This window comes from Phaenicophaeus curvirostris, chromosome 2 (genome assembly GCF_032191515.1).
Source record: "Phaenicophaeus curvirostris isolate KB17595 chromosome 2, BPBGC_Pcur_1.0, whole genome shotgun sequence".
NCBI lineage: Eukaryota > Metazoa > Chordata > Aves > Cuculiformes > Cuculidae > Phaenicophaeus > Phaenicophaeus curvirostris.
This window is the reverse complement of record NC_091393.1, coordinates 36,011,517-36,032,355: the sequence shown is the minus strand read 5'-3', so window position 1 is coordinate 36,032,355 and position 20,839 is coordinate 36,011,517. Positions and strand designations below refer to the sequence as shown.

Sequence of the window (20,839 nt, the reverse complement as noted above, 5' to 3'; positions counted from 1 at the left end):
AGGTGTATATCATAAGTGTATTTGCCTAAGTAAATAAATCACTGGAGTTCCTAGTAGGAACAGCTTAATCCTTCTTTCTGTCAATTAGCTGTGGTAGAATTGCTATGTACATAATGTATATTTTTATTTTAATGTTTTTCAATTATTTCTTCTGTTTTCTTCATACATTCAAACAAAATAAATACTAGAGTAAAGCATGATATACAGAAATATAAGAGCTACCCTTTCCGTGCTGTCTTGCCTTATGGCCTTCATCATAGCCTTCCCTTATCCCAGGCTTTGTTTATTAGGTGCTTGAAATTGGAAACAGAGCTCTAAAACCTTAGAAATTAATAGCATAACATTTCAGTGAAATATATGTCTTTTCTTGGCTTTTAAAAGAAGTAGGAAAGTTGCCTATAATTTATTAAATAATGTTCCTAATTCAAATAAATTTAATTTTATAGAAATGCATAAAACTCGTTACTGTTGTGTAATTGTACTGCAGGAGCCTGTATACTACACAGAACATACTTAGCAAATAGGGATGAAATTAATTCTAAGATTTTGAAAAGACTAACAGATGAAGCGTTAAAAAAGAAAGAAGAAGAAGAAGTAAGGTAAAATATTCCAAATATCTGACCATATAAAATAAGCTAAAGAAAATTCTAGCCTTACTTTGTGTTAAAGGTATCAGCACATTTGTCAACACAAATGTAGTAAAAAAAGGACATTAAGACTAGTTGTGATGTATAGGAAATAATCCAGTATGTGTTAAATTTGGGGAGTATCTTATTTAGAACAGTAAATGTGGTGGCTGAAGATTCTCTCGCTAAGTGCTTTTTCATTAGCCTTTCATTTGCCTTTTCATTAGTCCAGCCTTTTGATGCCATGAGACAATAACATTCTAGATGATAAAATAGATTTGCTCTGTATTTCGTATAAGGCAAATTATATTTCACTTCCCAATGGTATATTTACTCATCTTTACTTTACATTTAATATATCTGCAGCTCGCTTCAGTATTATTTGTATGTCTTACGATTAATAATCTTTTGCTTACAGAAGAAAAATGAAAGAAACATTGACATCAGAGGAAGAGCAGTCTCTAGAAGGTGATGATGATGAAGGTGATGGTGTGTATCCTTTGACTTCTATTTTATCTAAATATGTTTCAGATAATTTCTTAATTTTGTTCTTACGCAGGATTTACAGTTTTGATTTCCTTTCTACATTCAACATCTTGAAAAATGACTTCATATTACTATCTCTGCTTCCTTCACTGATATGGGCATTCCTTTCTATGTGTCATTCTTAATGGATGTAACAGAACAGAGATGTGTATGGAATCAAACAGTACAGTTTTAGTCTTCAATAAATCCAAAGGAGAGTACTATCTTCTCTAGTAACTTCTCTAAATGGGTTATTAATTGTATTGAAACTTCCTACTTATCAAAAAATCTGTATCCCCACACAAGTTAGAAAACAGTGATAGAACGTTGCCAACAGCTAATAGGATAATGGGAAAACTGTCTGATTTTCTATTCCTCCATCAGGAAGCTCAGTCACAAGCAATTAAAAGAATGGGAATCATTTCAGGAGAGGCACTCTTAACACGCATGAGGAATTGCTGAATCTGGTAGCAACATACATTATGAATTGCTGAAACCAGTACCCCAGTAGAGATGAGGCTGCTGCAGCTCCATATCCTCATGGAGTAATGCAGTAATGAGCCTGAGCATGTATTCCCATTTCCCCTTTCATTCTCTTCCTACTCTGTTATCCACACTTATTCCTCCCCAATCCTCTTTGATCCCTCCTTCTCTTTGCCTTTGGTGCATCTCAGAAATGCCTTGTGATGTTATAAGTCACTCACAATCTCAAACTGCTTTTCCTGGCATCCCCAATGAATCTCATACCCCGGAGGCAGTAATCCCCATCAACCAGGGAGACCCTCTCTGGTTGACTCATCTCAGTAGATCTCACACCCAGACAATGCCTTCATCATCCTCTTTTAATGACCCTGAGGGGAGCCAAGTCAAGATTATGTTTCTTCTGATTAGGTTATTGGGGTTCTCCAGCTATCATTGTTCCTCTCCTTCTTTGTGCTTATGGAGATTAGCCTTTAATAACATAACCTAACAACATTAAAAATCCCAGAATTATGTCTATTACATGAAGCTTTTCACCCTAATAGCAATAAAACATTTTGGGTGAAGACTTTCTTGCTTCTTTCTGTGTTGACAGAACAGCATATTATTTTTGTGCAGCCACTCTCTATTTCCTGTAATGATCCTACTTTCATATCAGAACTGGGCTATGCTTTGCAGCAATGAAATGTAATTGTCCTGCCAAGAGTGAATCTGTGAGGAGTGAGGTTTAGGGAGCAGGCCAACCAATGGTTGGATTTTTGCACCTCAGACAATTCTGTCAATTGGGTTGATGTTTACAATTAATTCCAGTTAGTTGCAATATTTTTAAAACTCAACAGTCAAAAAAGTTGCAGGGTTGTACTTGCCTTTTTACCTTCTTTGGTCGCTGCCTACTTTCTTAGAAGAATGTTGCTATCTGATCTGGATCTGCCGTCAAGATAGAGTGCCATGCATGGGTATCTGTCTCTACATTAAGAACTAGGTTGGGGACTTTAGAGTATTTGCTTTGTCTGCTATGGGATCTCAAGGTCTTCTGACACAGCCTCAATTATCACCCAAGACATGGAGCTGAAATGAAAAACTGAAGTTTTACTTCTTCTCAGCAGTGAGGGCCATGGGTTTATTTCTTCTCAGCAGTGAGGGCCTAGACTGCTATTACTGTCTTCCTTTCAAATCTAGCATACTGGTTTCTGTAGAAAAATATTATGGCCAGGCTTATGTTCTGTATTGTCAATATGTCTCACATAGGCTTTCTTTCATATCCAGTGTGGCATTTATTTTGCTTACATATAACAAAGGATAAGTTGTGCAGTTAGTATAAGATGGACTGAATATGATACGTGCTTTTAATTTTTAGTTAAGTAACATTTTACTTACTCTTTGAAAAAAATGCTCTAGTTTTGTAGTGTTCTTTAAATTACATATAAACTTTTAAAAAATTCAACATTATAACTTTTTGTAGTTTCTAATTAAACATATAGCTCTTCTCTGAAGTGAATGAGTTCTAAAGTAATAAATATAAATATACACAAATACATTATTGTCTCTGTCTCAACAAAGTTTATCATAGTTTTGAATATCTAACTAATTTTTATCTGAGCATATTAAAACTACAATTATTAATGATAGAAGTAAGAGTGTCATATACACACTTGTGCTCTTAACACGTGGTAGGTCCTTGTTCAGAGAAAATCATGTTTTCCTACGCCTACATTTGATTTCAATAATCAAATACTGACTCACCAAAACACTTCACTCATGCTGCTCTTAGCCTGACATCTGTTTGATTTGACCTGTACTGCCAACAGAACATTGACTGCCACTCTTCTCCCATGTGACATGTCTTTACAAAAATATGAATGAATTATATGCTCACAATTTGGTTTTTTTAATATAGCAGTTATGGTATTACAATGAGAACTCAAATAAAAAAACCCTTCAGAGCCCCAATCATACTCTTTTGATGTCTCATATAAATAAATGTGTGTTTCAATAACTGCAATTTTTGTAACCTCCGTGGAACATTGAAATAACTGGGATTGCTTCAGGACTGAGCATGTTCAAATTTATAATTTCATTTATATTTAAAAGGAAAAAAAGGTTCCAGTAATAAGCAAGGTACTTACACGTGCCTTAATGAGAGTGAAAATAAATGGAAAAGGAGACTTAGGGTGAGTTTAACAAATCTCTCTAAGTCAGTTAGGAAGTTAAGTTCAATGCTGAAAATGTCTGTTGAAGAAACACAGAACAGTTTATGTGGTAACTCATTTGTAGTGTGTACTGGGACATTGTAGCCCCATAACTTTTTTCGTGTCCATTGACACAATTATTCTGACCTTATATTGTTTTCAGTAATTTCTTATTACGTTTAAGCATTTTTGCAGCAGCTTTGTGTGAACATGGATTTATTTATACTAGGAGACATCTATATGACTTCATGAGAATATATTTCAGGCACTGTAGACAGCTTCAGGTGAATTTGTGGGTTCATTCCAGTCTTCTGAGGTAAAAAGTGGCAGATTTCTTTCCTGCCACATTTCTGCAAGAAAATATCCCATACAGTTTATCATCTTATCCACTGAAGCAAACAGTTGTCATGTTTTAAGACTTTATTTTATGCACTTTATTTGGCAGCCCTGCTTTTCTGCGTGGGATCACCCCTTTACCACAGCAGACTCAACTATGCCTGTGTCTCATATGCCTGTGTCACATTATAGTTCAGGGTGATGTCTTAGTACAACCTGATCTTAACTGATGTCTCTTCTGCTACTCTTGCTATTTGGGCAGATGGTCTTGCAAGAAATAAGTGCGTAGCTGGAGTTGATAATTCCAGCTGTCACCTCCCGTGCTTGTCCTTCACAGCTGTTGATATCAATATTTCTAGTAAGCTCTTTAATATTTATCCCAACACCCCCTTTCTCATACTACAGATGGTGGAGTGTGGAATCAGTAACCATCTCTTAAGCTCTTGGTTTATGTTCTTGCTTTTTTATTTTTATCCTTGTGTTTAACTAAGAAATTTTAAACATAAACAACAACAAAAATAAACCAATAATTAAACCTGTGTATGTTAGGACATTTCCTCTTCAGTCTGAAAAGAAAAGCTTTTTGGAATCAATTATAATTACAGCTTTTACTAGGCAGTGGATGTGTGCTCAGTCATACAGTTTCTGAATAAATTTCCTTTGTTTTTCTTGGCGGACTTGCATCCTGATTTGTTGTTGTGGGTTTTTTACCTCTGACTGGAGACTTTGCAGTGAGTATCTTAACAAGGACAGTTTATTAATCTGCAGATGGGAGAGCAAATTACTTGTACCACAAACATCAAAACAAGCTGTAGTGATAATAATTTCACAGTTTGTTCAGTCTTTGAGCAAAGTTGCATGATCTTCAAAGCCACTTTCTGGCCTCCTTCATAAGCCAGGTATAATAATTACATTCTAATATCCATAATCAAAGCATTTTGGGCAGGGATATTTCAAAATTTGGAACAGATAGGTTATGAACAACCTCAATTAGATCCCAAAGGCTTTCAGTTCTTCAATTCTTTGTCTTTCATGCAGAGAAATAAAGGCTAAGGACATAAAACAATAAGTATATTTGGCTAGTACAGCTATGCATTCATTTGCAGAAAAAAAGAACAAAAGCCTATGATTAGAGCTATCAGTCTCTCTGAAATCTCTTGTCACTTTCTGAACACCTGTAAGAAAAAGGACATCTTCACCATTTACTTTGTTTAACGTCTGCCCATCTGTCTTCCTTGAATCTATCCAGCACCAATCTTGTAAATTTAGTCTCTCAAGTGTTTATACACAATGTAAAAATTTAAACATGCTTAGCCTCTGTGGCACAGCTATTTCCATTGAAGTTTGTAGGACTGTCTGTGATTAATTTATGTCTGTGTGTGAAAATTTGCATGTTGACAGCCTTAACAAAGTGTCTTCTATTTTGCACACATTTTCCTGCATGTTGTTCTCATCTTTGTGTGTATTATGGCCTCTTGATTTATTTATTACAGAGCATCAAAACTCATTATGCCTGACTGCAATCCTCTATATATCAAAAGGAAATAAAAAGCTGGAATAACTGAGGAATTTTCTGTTTTACACACACTAAAGGTTGGGGGGGGTTGCTTGCTTTTCATTATGCTTGTGGTTTCCTTTGCCAAAAAAAAAAAAAAAAAAAAAAGGAAATGTACATGGAAACAAATTTTTAATTTCAGATTTTAAAATACATTCTTGTTTAATATGATTTCAGTTTTGTGTAGTTATAACATGCTGAGATACACTAGTGGTATTTTATTATGCTCCCAATGGTCTAAGGACATAAGCAAAACAAGGCTTCTTGGAAAAAGTAATATTCTCTATTGACTGACTGATACAGTCAGAAAAATTATACCAGCCTCCAGGTTCACTAGTCCTTTTTTGAGTCAGATGCGCTTCTGCCTAATATGGGCTGATCTGTAGAACACTAAGTGAGCCCCTTTGCATGGTCTTTGCATGGAAATATTTCTTTGCATGGAAATATTTCAAAATTTGGAACAGATAGGTTATGAACCTACCTATTGGAGCACAGAACACCTAGATTACAATGAATGAAAAATATTCTTACATAAAAGCACTGAATTAAAGTACTTCTCCACTTTATTCTCAGTCATGCAGCATCTGATGGATCTAATAGTTCTGCCTTTTGCTGCAGATCAGGTAGCTGATCTTAAAATGGTTTGTCTGCAATAAATGAGCATTAAATTAACTAATGCCATTTTTTGCAGGTGATCAAATATAAATTTTGCAATGTGATCCAAAAATATATTTATTTGTATAGTGCCTCCATCATTCCTCAGTGGGTTTGTTGAACTATTTATTTTATTTGTGCCAGCAGAATTCGAGGGCAATGATGAGCACCTTCCACCTGAAACTGAAAAAATATCCCAGGAACAGTCCAGTTCTGGAGTCCAGTCCAGTCCAGACTCTGCAGGTGATGAAGGAGAACCTAAACCTACAGGTTGGCCTTGTAGCAGATATATCTCTTACTTGTTAATATCAAGAACTGTATGCTTTCCTTTTCTGTGGGCTTTTTACTATATTTGAAAGTTGTAACTATAATTCCTTACCTTAACATTTTGTTTTTAATGAAGTTTGTAATGTAATAGTCACGATATCTAAACAACTATAAATATAATTAAAAGCATGTTGTTATTTCCTGTTAAAAATAATGCACCAGCTGTTTGCTCTTTGAAAAACAACAATATCCCACTATTGCGTCTACTGCCTAAATACCAAATTAATAAATGTGTGCAGGGATCTATGGAAATAGTAAACAGAGTGTTGCTGAAATTCCAGGCTGACATAACCTCTTGGATTCAGAAATCAATGAGCACTCTCTACAAGATGAAATTATAAGGCAGGGAAATCAGAGGGAAAAAAGAAACCAAAAACAACTTTGAAAGTCACTCTCATGGATTGTGTTCCCCTTCCCCCCACAAAGTAGAAAGAAGATAATACCAGGAAAAAATGGCAGGGGGAGCAGGAAATAATCAAATTGCACTATTCATAAACACCTACATGTGTTTTCAACAAATGCTGTTTCTACAGGCCATTTTCAAATTAATGTTGTATCACATTAGGCAGAAATACTAGTCCATTCCCTCTGGCAAGGGATCTTAGGAAAAATGAGAATGGATGATTTTTAACTTTGGATGTGAATGATGCGTTTTCCTTAGTCACCCATTGGCTTGCTAACAGCTTGCTAGATTTCCCAGAGTTGTGTTTTCTTCTTTTCAGTATAAAGTAAAATTCTGCAGCAAATGGAACTCCATAGAACCATAATCTAATGAAAAGGTACATGAAATCCTGTAGTAGCGTTCTCTCAAAAAAAAACCCAACAAAACACTTCGAAGGCGGCTCATCTTTATTGAAGATGATCAACTTTAGTTTTTAAAAGATACATTTTAGCTTTTATCTACTAGAATTTTTAGAATATGTGAAGTCCAAAAGATAAATAAATCCAAGATGAAACCTTTTATTTTAAATAGCAAGTTCTTGAATGTACACATTTTTATGCATTAGAAAAAAATCAAATTAATCTGAACTGCTTTTTTTTTTCCAAAAGCCATAAATCAGTACACACAACAAGTTTGTCTACTAAGTATATGTCACTGTAATATGCTGAAAATTATGTGGCAGCCTATATGTACAAGTAAGTAATGAAAAGTCTATATAAACAAGCTGTATTGTCTGTGTCAAAAAGACAAATGAAAATATATTCATCATGAAATACATATCAGTTCTAAAGAATGGAAGGGTCACTGACATTCTATATTTTGCCTTTTTGTTTATTTTGATAGTCAAACCTTAATGAAGAAGACATGCTGGTTTCTTGTGTCCCTGACTCAGCTTTGGCAGGGTTTGAGAAGGGAAGAAAGAAGGATTTTTTAAATCTTCTTTGTTGCTGAATATGGACTGAGGGCAGAACAAGTCATATCTAATACTAGCAGAGCACTGAAAAAAAAATAAAATTAAAGCCTTTCCTTCCACAGCAACTCACTTGGAGAACATGTGGGGAGAAAGCCTTTGAGGATTGTTTGTCTCTATGGTAACTATGCTCAGTAAAAGCAAAGAAGACACACAGCAAAGAGAATGAGAGAGTGCCATATAGGCATTCCCTGCAAAGGCTCCAGATTTAGTGCTGAGGAGGATTGTTTCCTATCACCTCTGTGATAAGGAAAAGACTTAACAGCACTGTTAGACAGACCACCATCTCCTCTGAAGGGAACTTGTTTGCATTTTTAGATCCATTTATTTTTAAAACATTACTGCCTTTTAAAGTATTTTTCTTGACTATATTTCTTATTTCTTTAAAAATATCTTCTCACAGTAAACCACCTCTGCAAGTAGAATTATTGTAACTTATATCTAATAGCATAGTCGCAGCTGCCTTACTTACTTAAAAGTATTTTTAGTATTTTTGGTCTCTTAAGACTCGGTTTGAAACAAAGCAAGTGCCAGGGAGGCAACATTTTTTTGTCACAGTAAGGCTGAAGTACCTGAACCAAAACCAAATGTTTGGGTTATTCCATTTTTTGGTTGTACCTTTTCCCTAGAAATTTATTCTTTTTTTTTGTTTTATTAGCTCTCCCCTCTTTACAGCAGAATATTTCTCCAGGTTGCTTAGGCCTGTGTAATCTATTAAAAATCTCCGTAAGTGTGTAATAATTGTGTAATAATTGTTGCTGGATGTGTTTTCTTAAGCAAGAAAACTCTCAGAGGTAACCTCATGTAATTACGTGTCTAAAGTAGAGAATCAAAGCTGGAACACGTGCTGGTCCATCATTTGCTAAATACAGCCTATTGTGAGTGGTGTAACATGAATTGTATTTCTGAGATTAAGGTTCATGTAGGAAGCATTCTATTGAGTGGATTTGTTACCATGTTCAATATTCTGTCTCCGATGATGTCAAATATTCATTTAAATCCATTATTCTGCCTGTATTTTGCCAAGGTTTCATGACCTACTCAGAACTGAGAGGTTGTTAAAGGGCAGGACTATAAAAGACGTTCTTTTGAAGGCTAGGTCCAGACAGCATCCATTACTTCTTCCATATATTATTGCTTTGAATAGGGCTGTGATTCATGAGGCAGCACATATGATTGGTACAGCGTGAACGTGCCAGGGATAACATGTGCAAAACACAGTTAGAGTAACCTAGCTATTAATGTATCCTTCACTTGTTTTCTTAAAATCTGTGTTCCTAATGGAATCATCGTTACATAACACATTAGTGGTGCCCAAATTTAAGCAGGTTTTACCTGGCTACATCTCTGTCTCATTTGGAATAGATCACTGCAGAATGCAACCTAATTAATTGTGACATTTGCACAACATCTTTTAATGTACATAAAAAGGAAGGTATTTTCATGTTCCTATTTAGAATTGCGGCAAGAGGTAGAAACATGGTTTATTGGTTAATAGGAATGATTGGACTTGATAATCCTAGAGGTTTTTTTCCAACATAGTGATTCTGTGATCATTGTAAAGGTGTGTATAGAATGAATGTGTAGTTTAGTAAAATGCAAATGTTTATAAACATTTTAAAGAAAAAAAAGTTTCTAATTCAATGTCAGACTATTTGAAACCTGCGCTGTGTTTCTGCTTAATGATACGCCCTTTTGCACTTTTGTTTTATGCTTGGACTAATAACCATTCAAATATAGGGAAGGCTGGGCACTGAAGTGTCAGTCTAATAGCAATGTTCAAAGCTATAAAAAGAAGAGGGAATGCCTTAAGTACTCTTCGTTATAAAAGATCACAAAAATACTTGGCAAAATGCTTATTTATTAACCTATTAAGTGGCTCAATTAAAATAAAGCTTTGCACTTCATCTCAGGGACAGCATGTCAGGACACTGTGAGAGCCAAAAGTTCCCAGCGAGCTGGGAGCAGAGTGTGATAATGTGGCCACCAGTACAGGTCTCAGCAGCCAGAGCTGGTCCCACCACCTCAGCCAGGAGGAGGGCATGGCCTCTGGAGCTTACATTGGGTCCTGGCTCATGGGCATGGAATGCATGGAATTAAGGGTTGTAGAAAGAGACACAAGTAGCAAACTAGCAAGGGGCAAAGCTTAGAGAGCCATGAAGAAATGTAAAAAGTCGGCATCTATTTGAAATGCTACATCTTTTAAAATTTGGCAGACAATAAAACGAGTCCCTAACTCTAGCTTTTTGACATTTAACACACTGGAGATGGCACACTGGCTTGCCTTTTTCTAGAAGACAGTAGTGGCACTTACCTTTGATAGTTAGATAGCTTCATAGGTAGCTTAGCCATCCAAGTCAGAAAAATTGTTGTATGTGTTCCTTGTCCTGCAGCCACTCACATATTCCAGCTGCAGTTGACAATTCCAGGTGATGTTTTAGTTGGTAGCACGTTAAAGAAAAGCTAGGCAATTAAATAAAAAAAAATAAAATTTGTGGATTTTTTCAATAGTCCACAAGAGAAGATTGAAAGGCATTCAGTTCTGGGAGGAAATACTAGTTTTCTTAAAGAAATAAATTGTAACAGGGCAATCTAACTCCTCATAAGCCAGAAAAATTTTTTGGATTTTTCAGATTGGGGCAAACTCAAAATGAAGATTACCATGCTGCAATTTCACATAGTGAGCACTGGCCTGCTTAAGGCCAGGGAGTAACCATAAAACACTGTTTTTAATGGTTTTGGGGTTTTGTATTTTTAAGAAAATGCTCAAAGCTTTTAATATACAAGATATAAAGTAAGGCTTTCATGTTTAGTCATATCTCTCCTTTTTACATGTAGGAAGTTAAATAAGGAAAAATAGTAGTAATGGTCCTTTCTTGTAAAAATCAGTAAAAGTTCATTGGAATAGGCTGAGCCTGTTGTTGCTTGCGTCAAAATCTGTTCCTGCTCTTTCAAATTCAAAACAAGACAGTAACAAAAAGAGGAGGGAAAAATTATAGCAAAGCAGAAAATCACTCCATCCACTGTTCAAGCTCTTTCTTGCCGCTTCATTTCTGGCAAGAGACAAACACAGCATATACTGGAAGTCCCAGCTAACTGTACAGTAGTACCAGGCCACTTAAGTCATTGCTTTCAACTGCTTTTCTGGCCTTTAGCTGAAGACACCATATCAGAATTATTAAGCAGAACACAAGAGAAAAATGATAAGAAAAAAGAAGAAAATTGGGGTTGCAAATTATATGAGTGCCGGGAATGGGAACTGCAGCACCATCACATCGCTGCTGCCAGAAAGTGTTCATGATTTAATAAGGAGATGGCATCTCCTTATTATCATCTCCAGGATTTAATAAGGAGATTTAAGGTGGAGATGGCATCATCTAGGCGTCTCTATATCTTCTTCTAGCTGAGACAGAACCTTGTCTCAGGACTTTCCTGGCTGAACAATGTTTAAATGGATACTAATTGCAGCCCTAGGAACCAATGAGTATCCTTCTTCTCTGTTAATGTGCCAATATCAAGTTTTTAATACCCTCTGGCTTTTTCAGCAAAATGGATGGTGGTGGAGGCAGCTATCCCTTTGTTACTTTGCTCACCAAGTATCACAACACATGTGGTACGGTTTTGTTACGTTTACCATGAGTAGTACCTAGGAATTTCCTCATTTATTGTAATGCATTCTTTCTCTAATTTTTTGTTTCTTTCCAGTGTTAGGAGACAGGCTTGGACTTCGCTGATCTTAAACAGCTTGCACTACAGATTTCCTCACAATGTATTTTAAGAGATTAAAGTATTTTCTTTCCCTTACACATTAAATAAATTACTGCATGAACACATGGCTTCATTAAAGCCAAAATTTTTTGTGTGAGTTTCTCAGTTGAAGTATCCACAGAGGGAAGCTATGGTATATACTTTTCTAAATTTTTCAGTTATTTATTCATTCCTATTTGTATTGCTGTTATTATCAGCATTTCTATACTCTTAGCGCTGGAGTGCATTGACTGGCAGCTGGGATTTGCATCCACAGTTTCTATCTTTGTGTAGCTCCAGATGATTCTAGCCTCCAGAAATTAACTTTTACATCTTATTGTTGGTACTTCTTAGAATTACTCCACACATACCACACAGACATTCATCTCTGTTGCTTCATAGCATGAGTATCTGGGTTCTATAAGTCATAGGTATAACATGCCTTTGTCTGCAAAATAAGTGCATTCTTGAGATATAAGTATATACCTAAGAAAGTGCAGGTGGAACGGCACACAAAGTCACGGTGCGAGAACATGGCAAACCTATTCTGCTGCTTCTTGCAGGGGTTTTGCCAGCAGTGTAAGAGAAGCTGTTCCTGAGAATCCTGTGAATAACACAGTGACTTTCAAGTATGATGCAACTCCTCTGAGTTTTTGAAGGACTTCAAGCCTTCAACACCTGCATGTTTTCCCTGCAGTCAGTAGGATAAATAGAGGCAATACCCATTTCTTCCTGGACAATGCATTATCATAGTACTTTTAGCATGTTTATCCATTTTGCTGGAAAGAGCCTAAGTGTCTCAACAGAAAACTTATTCTAAATGGGAATTCTTAGTATTTAAAAACAACTTTTAAGATTTAGGGACTACAAATAGAAGTATTATTTTGTTTGGAGTTTTTAAAGTTGTCATCAATGAAGAAAGAAGTATCTTTTCTTTGAAATTGGCTCAAATTCTTTTATGATATTCAGTATATTTGTAATGCATATGTAGTGCATTATTTATGCCATTATCTGCTGTAAACTTTAATTTTTCATTGCACAGGTCAAATTGTCTCTGAATATATAACAGAAAATTTTCATTAATTTCTATATATTTATAACAATGCAGAATTGGAAAGATGCATTCATAACTCTTAAGACACCTGGTTTAGTGATTAAATAACACAAATGAGGCTTCAAAGTCAGAAGAAATTAATTCTCTCTTTCAACTCTGTTGCAGACTTGGTTATAAAACAGAAGGATTCCAGTTCTCTGAACCAATAGATTTAAATTTCAAGCTGTTTAACACCCACAGTTTCTATTTCATGTAACTGGCAAAAGTGTGTTCAGCATCTTTGCAAAGATTAAACATCAACTATCCAAGAACTGAGACATTCCCTTTACATATCACTTGTGAAAGGTGGATCATACTCTCTGCATACCACTCTTGCCTCATTTGTTAGTTATGGTTAGAGGTATCAGTTGTAATTTAAGGCATAGAGTTTTAGCTCACTGCTCTGCCTTTATCAATTTAGGATTTCAATCTTCAATACCATCCCTCATATCCTTGATATTTACACTGAAGTGGACTTCTGTGTTTCGTCTCTTCTTTTTCCTTTCTCCCCTACATTTATTTGCTCTGCAATTTTGCAGTGTTGATCTTTATACATCTGTGTGGCTTTGTCTGAGTAAATGAAGACTTTATTAATATCTGTACATTGAGATTTTATGCCAGAAAAGAAAAACAACTAGTAGTATGCATTATATTCCTACTCACTCAAAGAGAACATGCTCCACTTGAAAAAGAACAGTAACCTAACATGCAACCTGAACACCCACAGCAGCTTCAGTAACTGATCCTGAACCAGGTCAGAACATGAAGTTGCTTCTTTGCAGTACATGCTAGTTTTCTTACTCATTATTTCTCCTTATGCTGGCATGTTTCATATGAGGCATGACCACATGGAGAGCCTGTCAAAATGTCTTCAGCATTAAATCATAATTTTAAAATTACTGTATATTCTTATATTTCTTTACAGAAAGAGTCATTGTATTTGTTTGTGAGACAATTTGAATAACCACATGCAAATTTAGTTAAGTAGTTTGACATGGTTTATTTTTCTGGAGAAGTGTAAGTATGTACTATAACAACAAAATTAATTTTGATATATTCAAAGTGTCTTTGTAAACTAGTTATATAATAATTCATAATTACAGGGGAGGGGAGGAAGCAGCACTAAAAAAAGTCACCATATTTGAGGAACATAGAAATAATCCTAAAATACAAAGATAACTTCAAACTGTAAAACATTTTAGAGGAGCTTTGCCTTCTATATACTATTTGATTTTCAGAAATCATACTGCCCGAGTTTGCAGAGGATGATTTCCCGGATATACCAGAAATGGAAATAATTAAAAAGAAGATTGAGCTTTTCATGCATGACTGGCAAAAAGTGGAGTCAGAAATCAACCTGTCGTCTCAAGTTCAGATTGTTGTCTTGGAGATTGCTGAGCAAACTCCAGAAAGTCTGCTTAATCAAATTATGCTGGTTATGGAAAGTAAGTAATACTGCTTATGTGAGTTATGCTTAACCTACCAAAAGGGTTTTTTTTGAGAGCTTGTATGAGGAGTGTATTGGGTAGGGGAAGGGGAGTATTGTATAGGGAAGGGGAAGGTTATACTGAGTTCTGTGTTAGTCACATGAAGTGGGACCAAGACATGTTGTCTGAGCTGAAAAGCACAGTAGCAGCCTTTAAGACACAGGAAGAATGGGGAAAAAAATATATAAACTGAAAAATACATATATAGCTATACAAATATGTACATAATATCTTCCTAAATATTCAGACATCACATTTCTCCAGTTACTTGCTCAGGATACTGGTTTGAGAAATGGAAAGATAACAAAGGTTCACCTATGTACAATATTCATTGAAGATAATGACACTTGCAGGGCGTGTAATAATCTGATCTACCCACATGCACAGATTGTGTTTCAAGACTGGATTGTTACAGTATTGGTGTTTTTATGGCACATTACATTTTTCCTATCTTTACTGCAATGCAAGTGTTTTATTAACAGAAACATCTGTTGTGCTAGATTTATAATCAAATAAAATTTGACTGATGATTTTCCCAGATGAACGATAGGAAAAAACCTGTTGTGAACAGTAATGGCACTGTCTGCATGTGGTTGTATAATACTTTTGTACTACAAGTTCCCATTGACATTCCCAATTTATTTCGGACAAAACCCAACTGGTAGAATTTCCATTTTGGGGGGAAGCATTACATTAATTACTACATGTGGAAAGAATATTTTGTTTTATGAATGGGAGAAATGAAACAGACAGCATGATTTGCTTTCACATATATGCTTGCCTTTATGGACAAAGAGAATATATTCTGGCATAGCCAAATGAAAAATTAAACAGAAAAAATTAACTTTTTCAGAACCTTTTAAATATCATAGTTGGGAGTTATCTGCTGAAGACTTAAATGAGGAAGCAGAAGATCTGGCTGCTGAAGGGGAAGATGAAGAAGAAGTTGAAGAAGAGGAAAATGAAGATGAAAAAGTAATCATGTTAGCTTTGTCCATTTATACTTTCATCATAACTCATTTATTTTCAGTTTGAACATAACCCCAGATAAGTCAGATTTTGCACCTGGTTTTGTATGATCCAGTTTCTACTTTCTCATGGAATAACGCATATGCTTCAGGAACGCTTTCCTGGTATTCCTGTGTTCTGGCAGTTTTACTCCAGTGAGAAATGTAAATACCCAGCACTAACAGAGGGAATGAATGTACCTAGTTTTGCCAGGTGGCAAAGAGGGGTTTTATTAAAGAAACAAATGTGAACTTTGATTTCTGTCAACTAACAGTGATTCTGTGAGCCATCATGTAAACATCAGAAGATGCAGAGTTCTGATGTGCAATCCTCTGTTTCATCACAGCTACTGATAATTTTCAAACACCCACTTTAATGAAATTAAAGGTCTAGCTTTTCTTTTATTTTATCCAATATTGTAAGAAGCCCGTTCCCGAATTTAATTGTACAGGATGTCCATATACTGTACCAGATCAGTATTAAATAGATTTTTTAGAAGTTAATTTTTGTTGGATAAGTAATCTGACTTCATAGCACCAGCTCTCATTGCCATTTGTGAAGATGTCTATTTCTGCACTTCTAGAAGAAGCAGAAAGTGAGTTTCAACACAGCACAGTAAGATTTCATTATAGATACTTCTAGCCTAATATTGGAGTTCAACAGCTAACTATATCATCATTTCAAATTTTAAATGGTCGTTCTCTTATCAATAATTGTCTCACTAGATTGGACAGTTTGTTTTCTGACTCTGAATCTAAAGTGTGTATTTTCATATACTTATATTCAGCTTACAAACTATTTTGAGAATGCCATTCTCACTTAACTCCATTGATGTTTTTTGACACTACTTAATCTCACCTACTTGATCCACTTTATCTAAGTGAGCTGCTGAATTTAAATAGTTTTTGAAAATTTTCTTAATAATTTCAGGATGAAGAAAAAACTAAAGAAAATAAAAGACACATGGGAGACACAAAACACTTTTGTCCAGTCAGCCTGAAAGAGAACTTTGTCCTTTACCCGGGAGACACTGAACTCGCAGCTAAATATCGAGAAAAGATTTATTACTTTTCAACTTCTGAGTACAGAGATAAATTCCTGAAGAACCCTGAGGAGTACGTGGCTCACAATGAACCAATACAAGTAAGAATCTTCAAAATTATTTAAAGCACATTACAACAGATTAAAATCACTGTTTCCCATGCCCATGTATAATTGTTTACTACTGCTGATTTTTCCTAGGTAACAATAAATACATCAGGCAATCCCTTGAAACAAATAAAATGCATTGCTTCCCCGGTGACTTTTTAGTGTATACTTAAATTAACACATTGAATTAATGATGCAAATAAAGCAGAAAAGAGAGGAGGATTATAAAGGTTTACACTAATCATAAGATGTGATGTAAAAATCACATATATTTGGATTTTTTTTTACTACCTTTAAGTATTAAGTATAAGAAGGATAAAAGGTGGGAATATTTACCAGAATTGCCTAATGAGGTTTCATTTTTACCTATTGGCAACAACTGCCATAGCGTATTTGTTCAGTATTTCCAGAGAGCAGGCAAGCTGTTTGGAACAGTGGTAGAAGACCTGGAAAAATTAAAATGCAATCATATATGACCGGGTTTGATGCAATTCTTATAATGATATTCTGGAAGTGAAAAACAATTGGGGATGCACTGTAGACTCCAAACTGTTAGAAAATATTCCTTTTTTTTTTTTTCTATAGGCTCCTCCCTTACGAGTGTGCTTACTTGGGACTCACGGATCAGGTAAAACTACTTGTGCACGACAGATAGCAGACAAATTAGGCATTTTCCATATTCAGTTTGAAGAATATCTGCAGGAATTGATCTTACCCAAGACTAAAAAGAAAATTGGGCCTCATTTTGATGAAGAACCTGAAGAAGATGATAATAAAATGCCAATTATGTCACAGGAACTGGAAGACTTATCTCAGACCATGACTGAAATTGAGACTAAAAAAAGAAAACAGGTAATAATCTGTTCTTTTTTTTATGTCTATACACACAATTACCATCATGAGAACAGAACAGAAATTTCCTATAAAATTCTAGCTCAATAAAAATCACTTATGTTATATTATTTACTTGATGAGATAATAGTTCTTGACAATGTTTTCTTATGAATGCCACAAACATTCTTCAAAACATTTCCAAGAATGATGTGTAGGGTTTTATCTAAATCATAGAGACAGACACGTCTCATGGTGTGTAATTTCTCTGAACAACAATCATTTACATAAATGTTTATTAGGAGAGAGTGATTACTTTTTTTAGACAGTGATATATTGGGAAAAACAGACAAAGTTTCAACACAAATTAATTCTTGTTTAGACAGCAGTGGATATGATAAAAGCCTTTATTGTGTGGAGAAATCTCAACATAGGTACGCAGCATATAAATCTTTCAAATAATGCATAGTATGAAGAAATGGAAAATCTACCTTCTAAACAATACAAATAAGAGTTTATCCAACTTTGAAAGCTTGAGGAAGAAATAAGTTTCTGCACCACATTCTAAAAGCTGGGGTTTTTTGTGCTCCTGATACTTGCAATGTTCCTTCAAGTTACTACTCATCAAAGACCTTCAGAGACATCCTACTACAGGATCTAAGGAAGCGTGCAGGAGGGGAAGCAGCCTACAGAGGCAGCATGCAAAAAGAATATTCAGGCATGGGATTGGGAAGATGAGCATTTAGTGGAAAGGGAAAGTAGTAAGGGATCTGAAAGGCAGCAAGAATATCTACAGCAAAAATAGTAGCAAAAGGAAGACCTATAAAATCTGAGTCTACCACAAGTTTCATTAATACTCATATAGCAGCAATTGTCCCAACTCTAAGGAATTACCCAACCCCAAGCACATGGAAAATATCCCAAAATGAATAATGTAGTACAGTGAAATGTGGCAAATGAGTTTATTTTGTTTCTGATGGTTTAAAACAAATGAAGACAGTACCTTATTTAGTAAAAAAATACCAATTAACATGTCAGGTAGAGCTTTCTTTCATTCTGATTTTAGTTTTGGTTGGGTTTTTTAATTTTATTTGTGGATTTTCTTTATATAAAGGAAGTGGAGTTAACTGATGAGGAAAAAGCAATCAAAGCAAATCTGATGGATAATAAGGCGCTGCCTCCAGAAGTCCTTGATAAAATTGTTCTTGACTGGTGGAGGAAAGAGCCATTCCGGTAACTGAAATTAGATTATCTCTTTCTTTAATTAATCATAGGAAGTATATCACCCATTGTGTCTACAATTGCAAGTAACTATTGCAGAGATTATTTAAATGCTCTTGTACTTCTTATGAATCATGGTCAAGTCTTAGCCTTGGCTTTGTTCCTGTGTTTTGATTGACATTTTGACAGTAATATAATGTCTTACATGCTCTGCACAGAATTGGACAAAAGTATTTAGCTCACTTGAATTCGATTAAATCTCCTAAATAGCTGGGTAGTTTTTGTGGGCTTGCAGGATAGATATGTAAATAAACCATTTATGTTTCCATGTAATTAATAAATATGGAGAGCTGGAATCCAGCTGCAACTACTGGTTTCCATTTATTGTAAATATTATGTAGAAAGCAAAGTAGCAATAGTCTTCAGAATAACACAGAATCAGGTTATCTTGTGCACTCACAATCTGCACTCCAATGATGTATCTGCAACAGGCTCCCTTTCATATCAGAACATACATCCATAAAATAAACGTGGATTATTGTTGCACAAATAAGATCATTGACTCCTAGAAAGCAGACTGGCTTTATAGGATGTAACTTCAGGGAAATGTGATTGCAGGGAAATCCCTTTTTCCATGTCCTGTCTATCTCATCCATTTCCACCCAGATCATAGCTGCTGGCTATGGCCTCTAGGTTTAAATTCTAACAGTATGAGAAATTCCTTAAAAAGAATAAACAAGTTCTTCAAACTTTTCTCTTGTCAGCCCTCAGACAGGGGACAGTTTTCTCTTAATGATGTAAAAAACAGGGATATCAGTTTTAGGAAAAAAAAAGAATGCACCAAGACAAAAAAATTGCAGAGAATCACACACAGTGTTCTGATATCATAGCATGTAAAGTCAGTTTCATCAGAGACTGTATAGCAGAAGAGAATCTTCATCACAATATACATCATGATCAGTGTCCTCCCTACAAGTTCTTACCAGAGCATCCAGGTTCTTCCGTCCTCTCTGAGTCTTTGTAGCTTCTTTGGTTTTCTGCAGTTTTACAGTGTATGCTATTAAGGTCTAAAGTAATAAAAAGAAATATCAGCTTCTTGTTAACGTAACATTCAGCTTTACAGAATTATTTATCTGATTTGAGACTGTAAGATATCCAACTAGATGTAGAGTTTTCATGACATATCTGAACTGGTTCTGCTGTCTGTGGGAGGTCATGCTGAGTGGCAAAGTTCTCATCCTATCCTAAAGAACAAATTGTCAGGCGTTTCTGAAAAATAAATTTTCAGGCAACAAGCTTTCTGTGGTGAATGCTGCTGAATAACTATTGGGGCAGTTTGTGTTTTTTGAAAGCAGACACTAAAAGTGCTGGTTTAGGGTCACACAAGCAATACTGAGGACACAATTTATTTGTGGTTGGTTTTTTTTAATTTTTAAATAATGAATCTGTGCACATTAAAACCTCAGAAGAAATACATTTGTTCATCACCAATTAAAATACATAGTGAAGTATCACTTTTACATTATCAAAAGATAATACCTGAAACTATTGTTTAAGTTTACTCTTAACACATGCATTTAATACGGCTTTTTTTCAAATTAGCTGCATTTTCACTGTGTTGCACTTTAAACGACACAGTGAAGTGATAAGTATCTTATTTTCCAATTAGGTCCACAGGATTTATACTGGATGGTTTCCCACGTACTTTAGATGAAGCCCAGTATTTGTCAACACGAGGACTCTGTCCTGATGTTGCAGTTTTTATTCAAGTAGAAGAAAGTGATGTTCTTGACCGTCTTTTGCCTCCACGTCTGGAAAAATGGAAAGAAAGACAGCGTAAAAAAATGCAAAATAAAAAGAAACTGAAGGACCTGAAAGCAAAAATAAGGGTAAATTTTCAGTCTTGTCTACCCTTCTTGTAATTTCTGCAGCATTGGTCTGAACACAGATTCTAAGACTTCCAAACAGTGAAGAGCACGCAGAGAAGACGACGTGGGAGCCAGGAGACACAGCCCTACACATTCACAGCATTCCTAGATTTACCACAGGAACTAAAAAGAACTTAGGGCTAAAGAGACAGTATTTTTTAATATTAGAAGCAAATCAAAACAGTTTTAAAGTGGAAAGAACAACATTAATTCTAGGTCACATTGCCAGTTCACAGAGGAGAGTTTTTATTAGTATATATCATTGTCTTCT

General features: G+C 35.3%; 1 protein-coding gene across 1 annotated transcript in view; it reads left to right on the top strand.

Moving 5' to 3' along the window:
* The window catches only part of AK9 (adenylate kinase 9), a 66,954-nt gene that overhangs the window by 25,552 nt on the left and 20,563 nt on the right, over positions 1-20,839 (top strand). Inside the window, exons 17-25 of the mRNA XM_069851705.1 lie at positions 488-599; positions 1,045-1,115; positions 6,513-6,635; positions 14,183-14,389; positions 15,285-15,406; positions 16,370-16,582; positions 17,174-17,440; positions 18,534-18,652; positions 20,310-20,529. Of these exons, the coding sequence (XP_069707806.1) occupies positions 488-599; positions 1,045-1,115; positions 6,513-6,635; positions 14,183-14,389; positions 15,285-15,406; positions 16,370-16,582; positions 17,174-17,440; positions 18,534-18,652; positions 20,310-20,529 (1,454 nt within the window). The remainder of the gene's footprint in view (positions 1-487; positions 600-1,044; positions 1,116-6,512; positions 6,636-14,182; positions 14,390-15,284; positions 15,407-16,369; positions 16,583-17,173; positions 17,441-18,533; positions 18,653-20,309; positions 20,530-20,839) is intronic.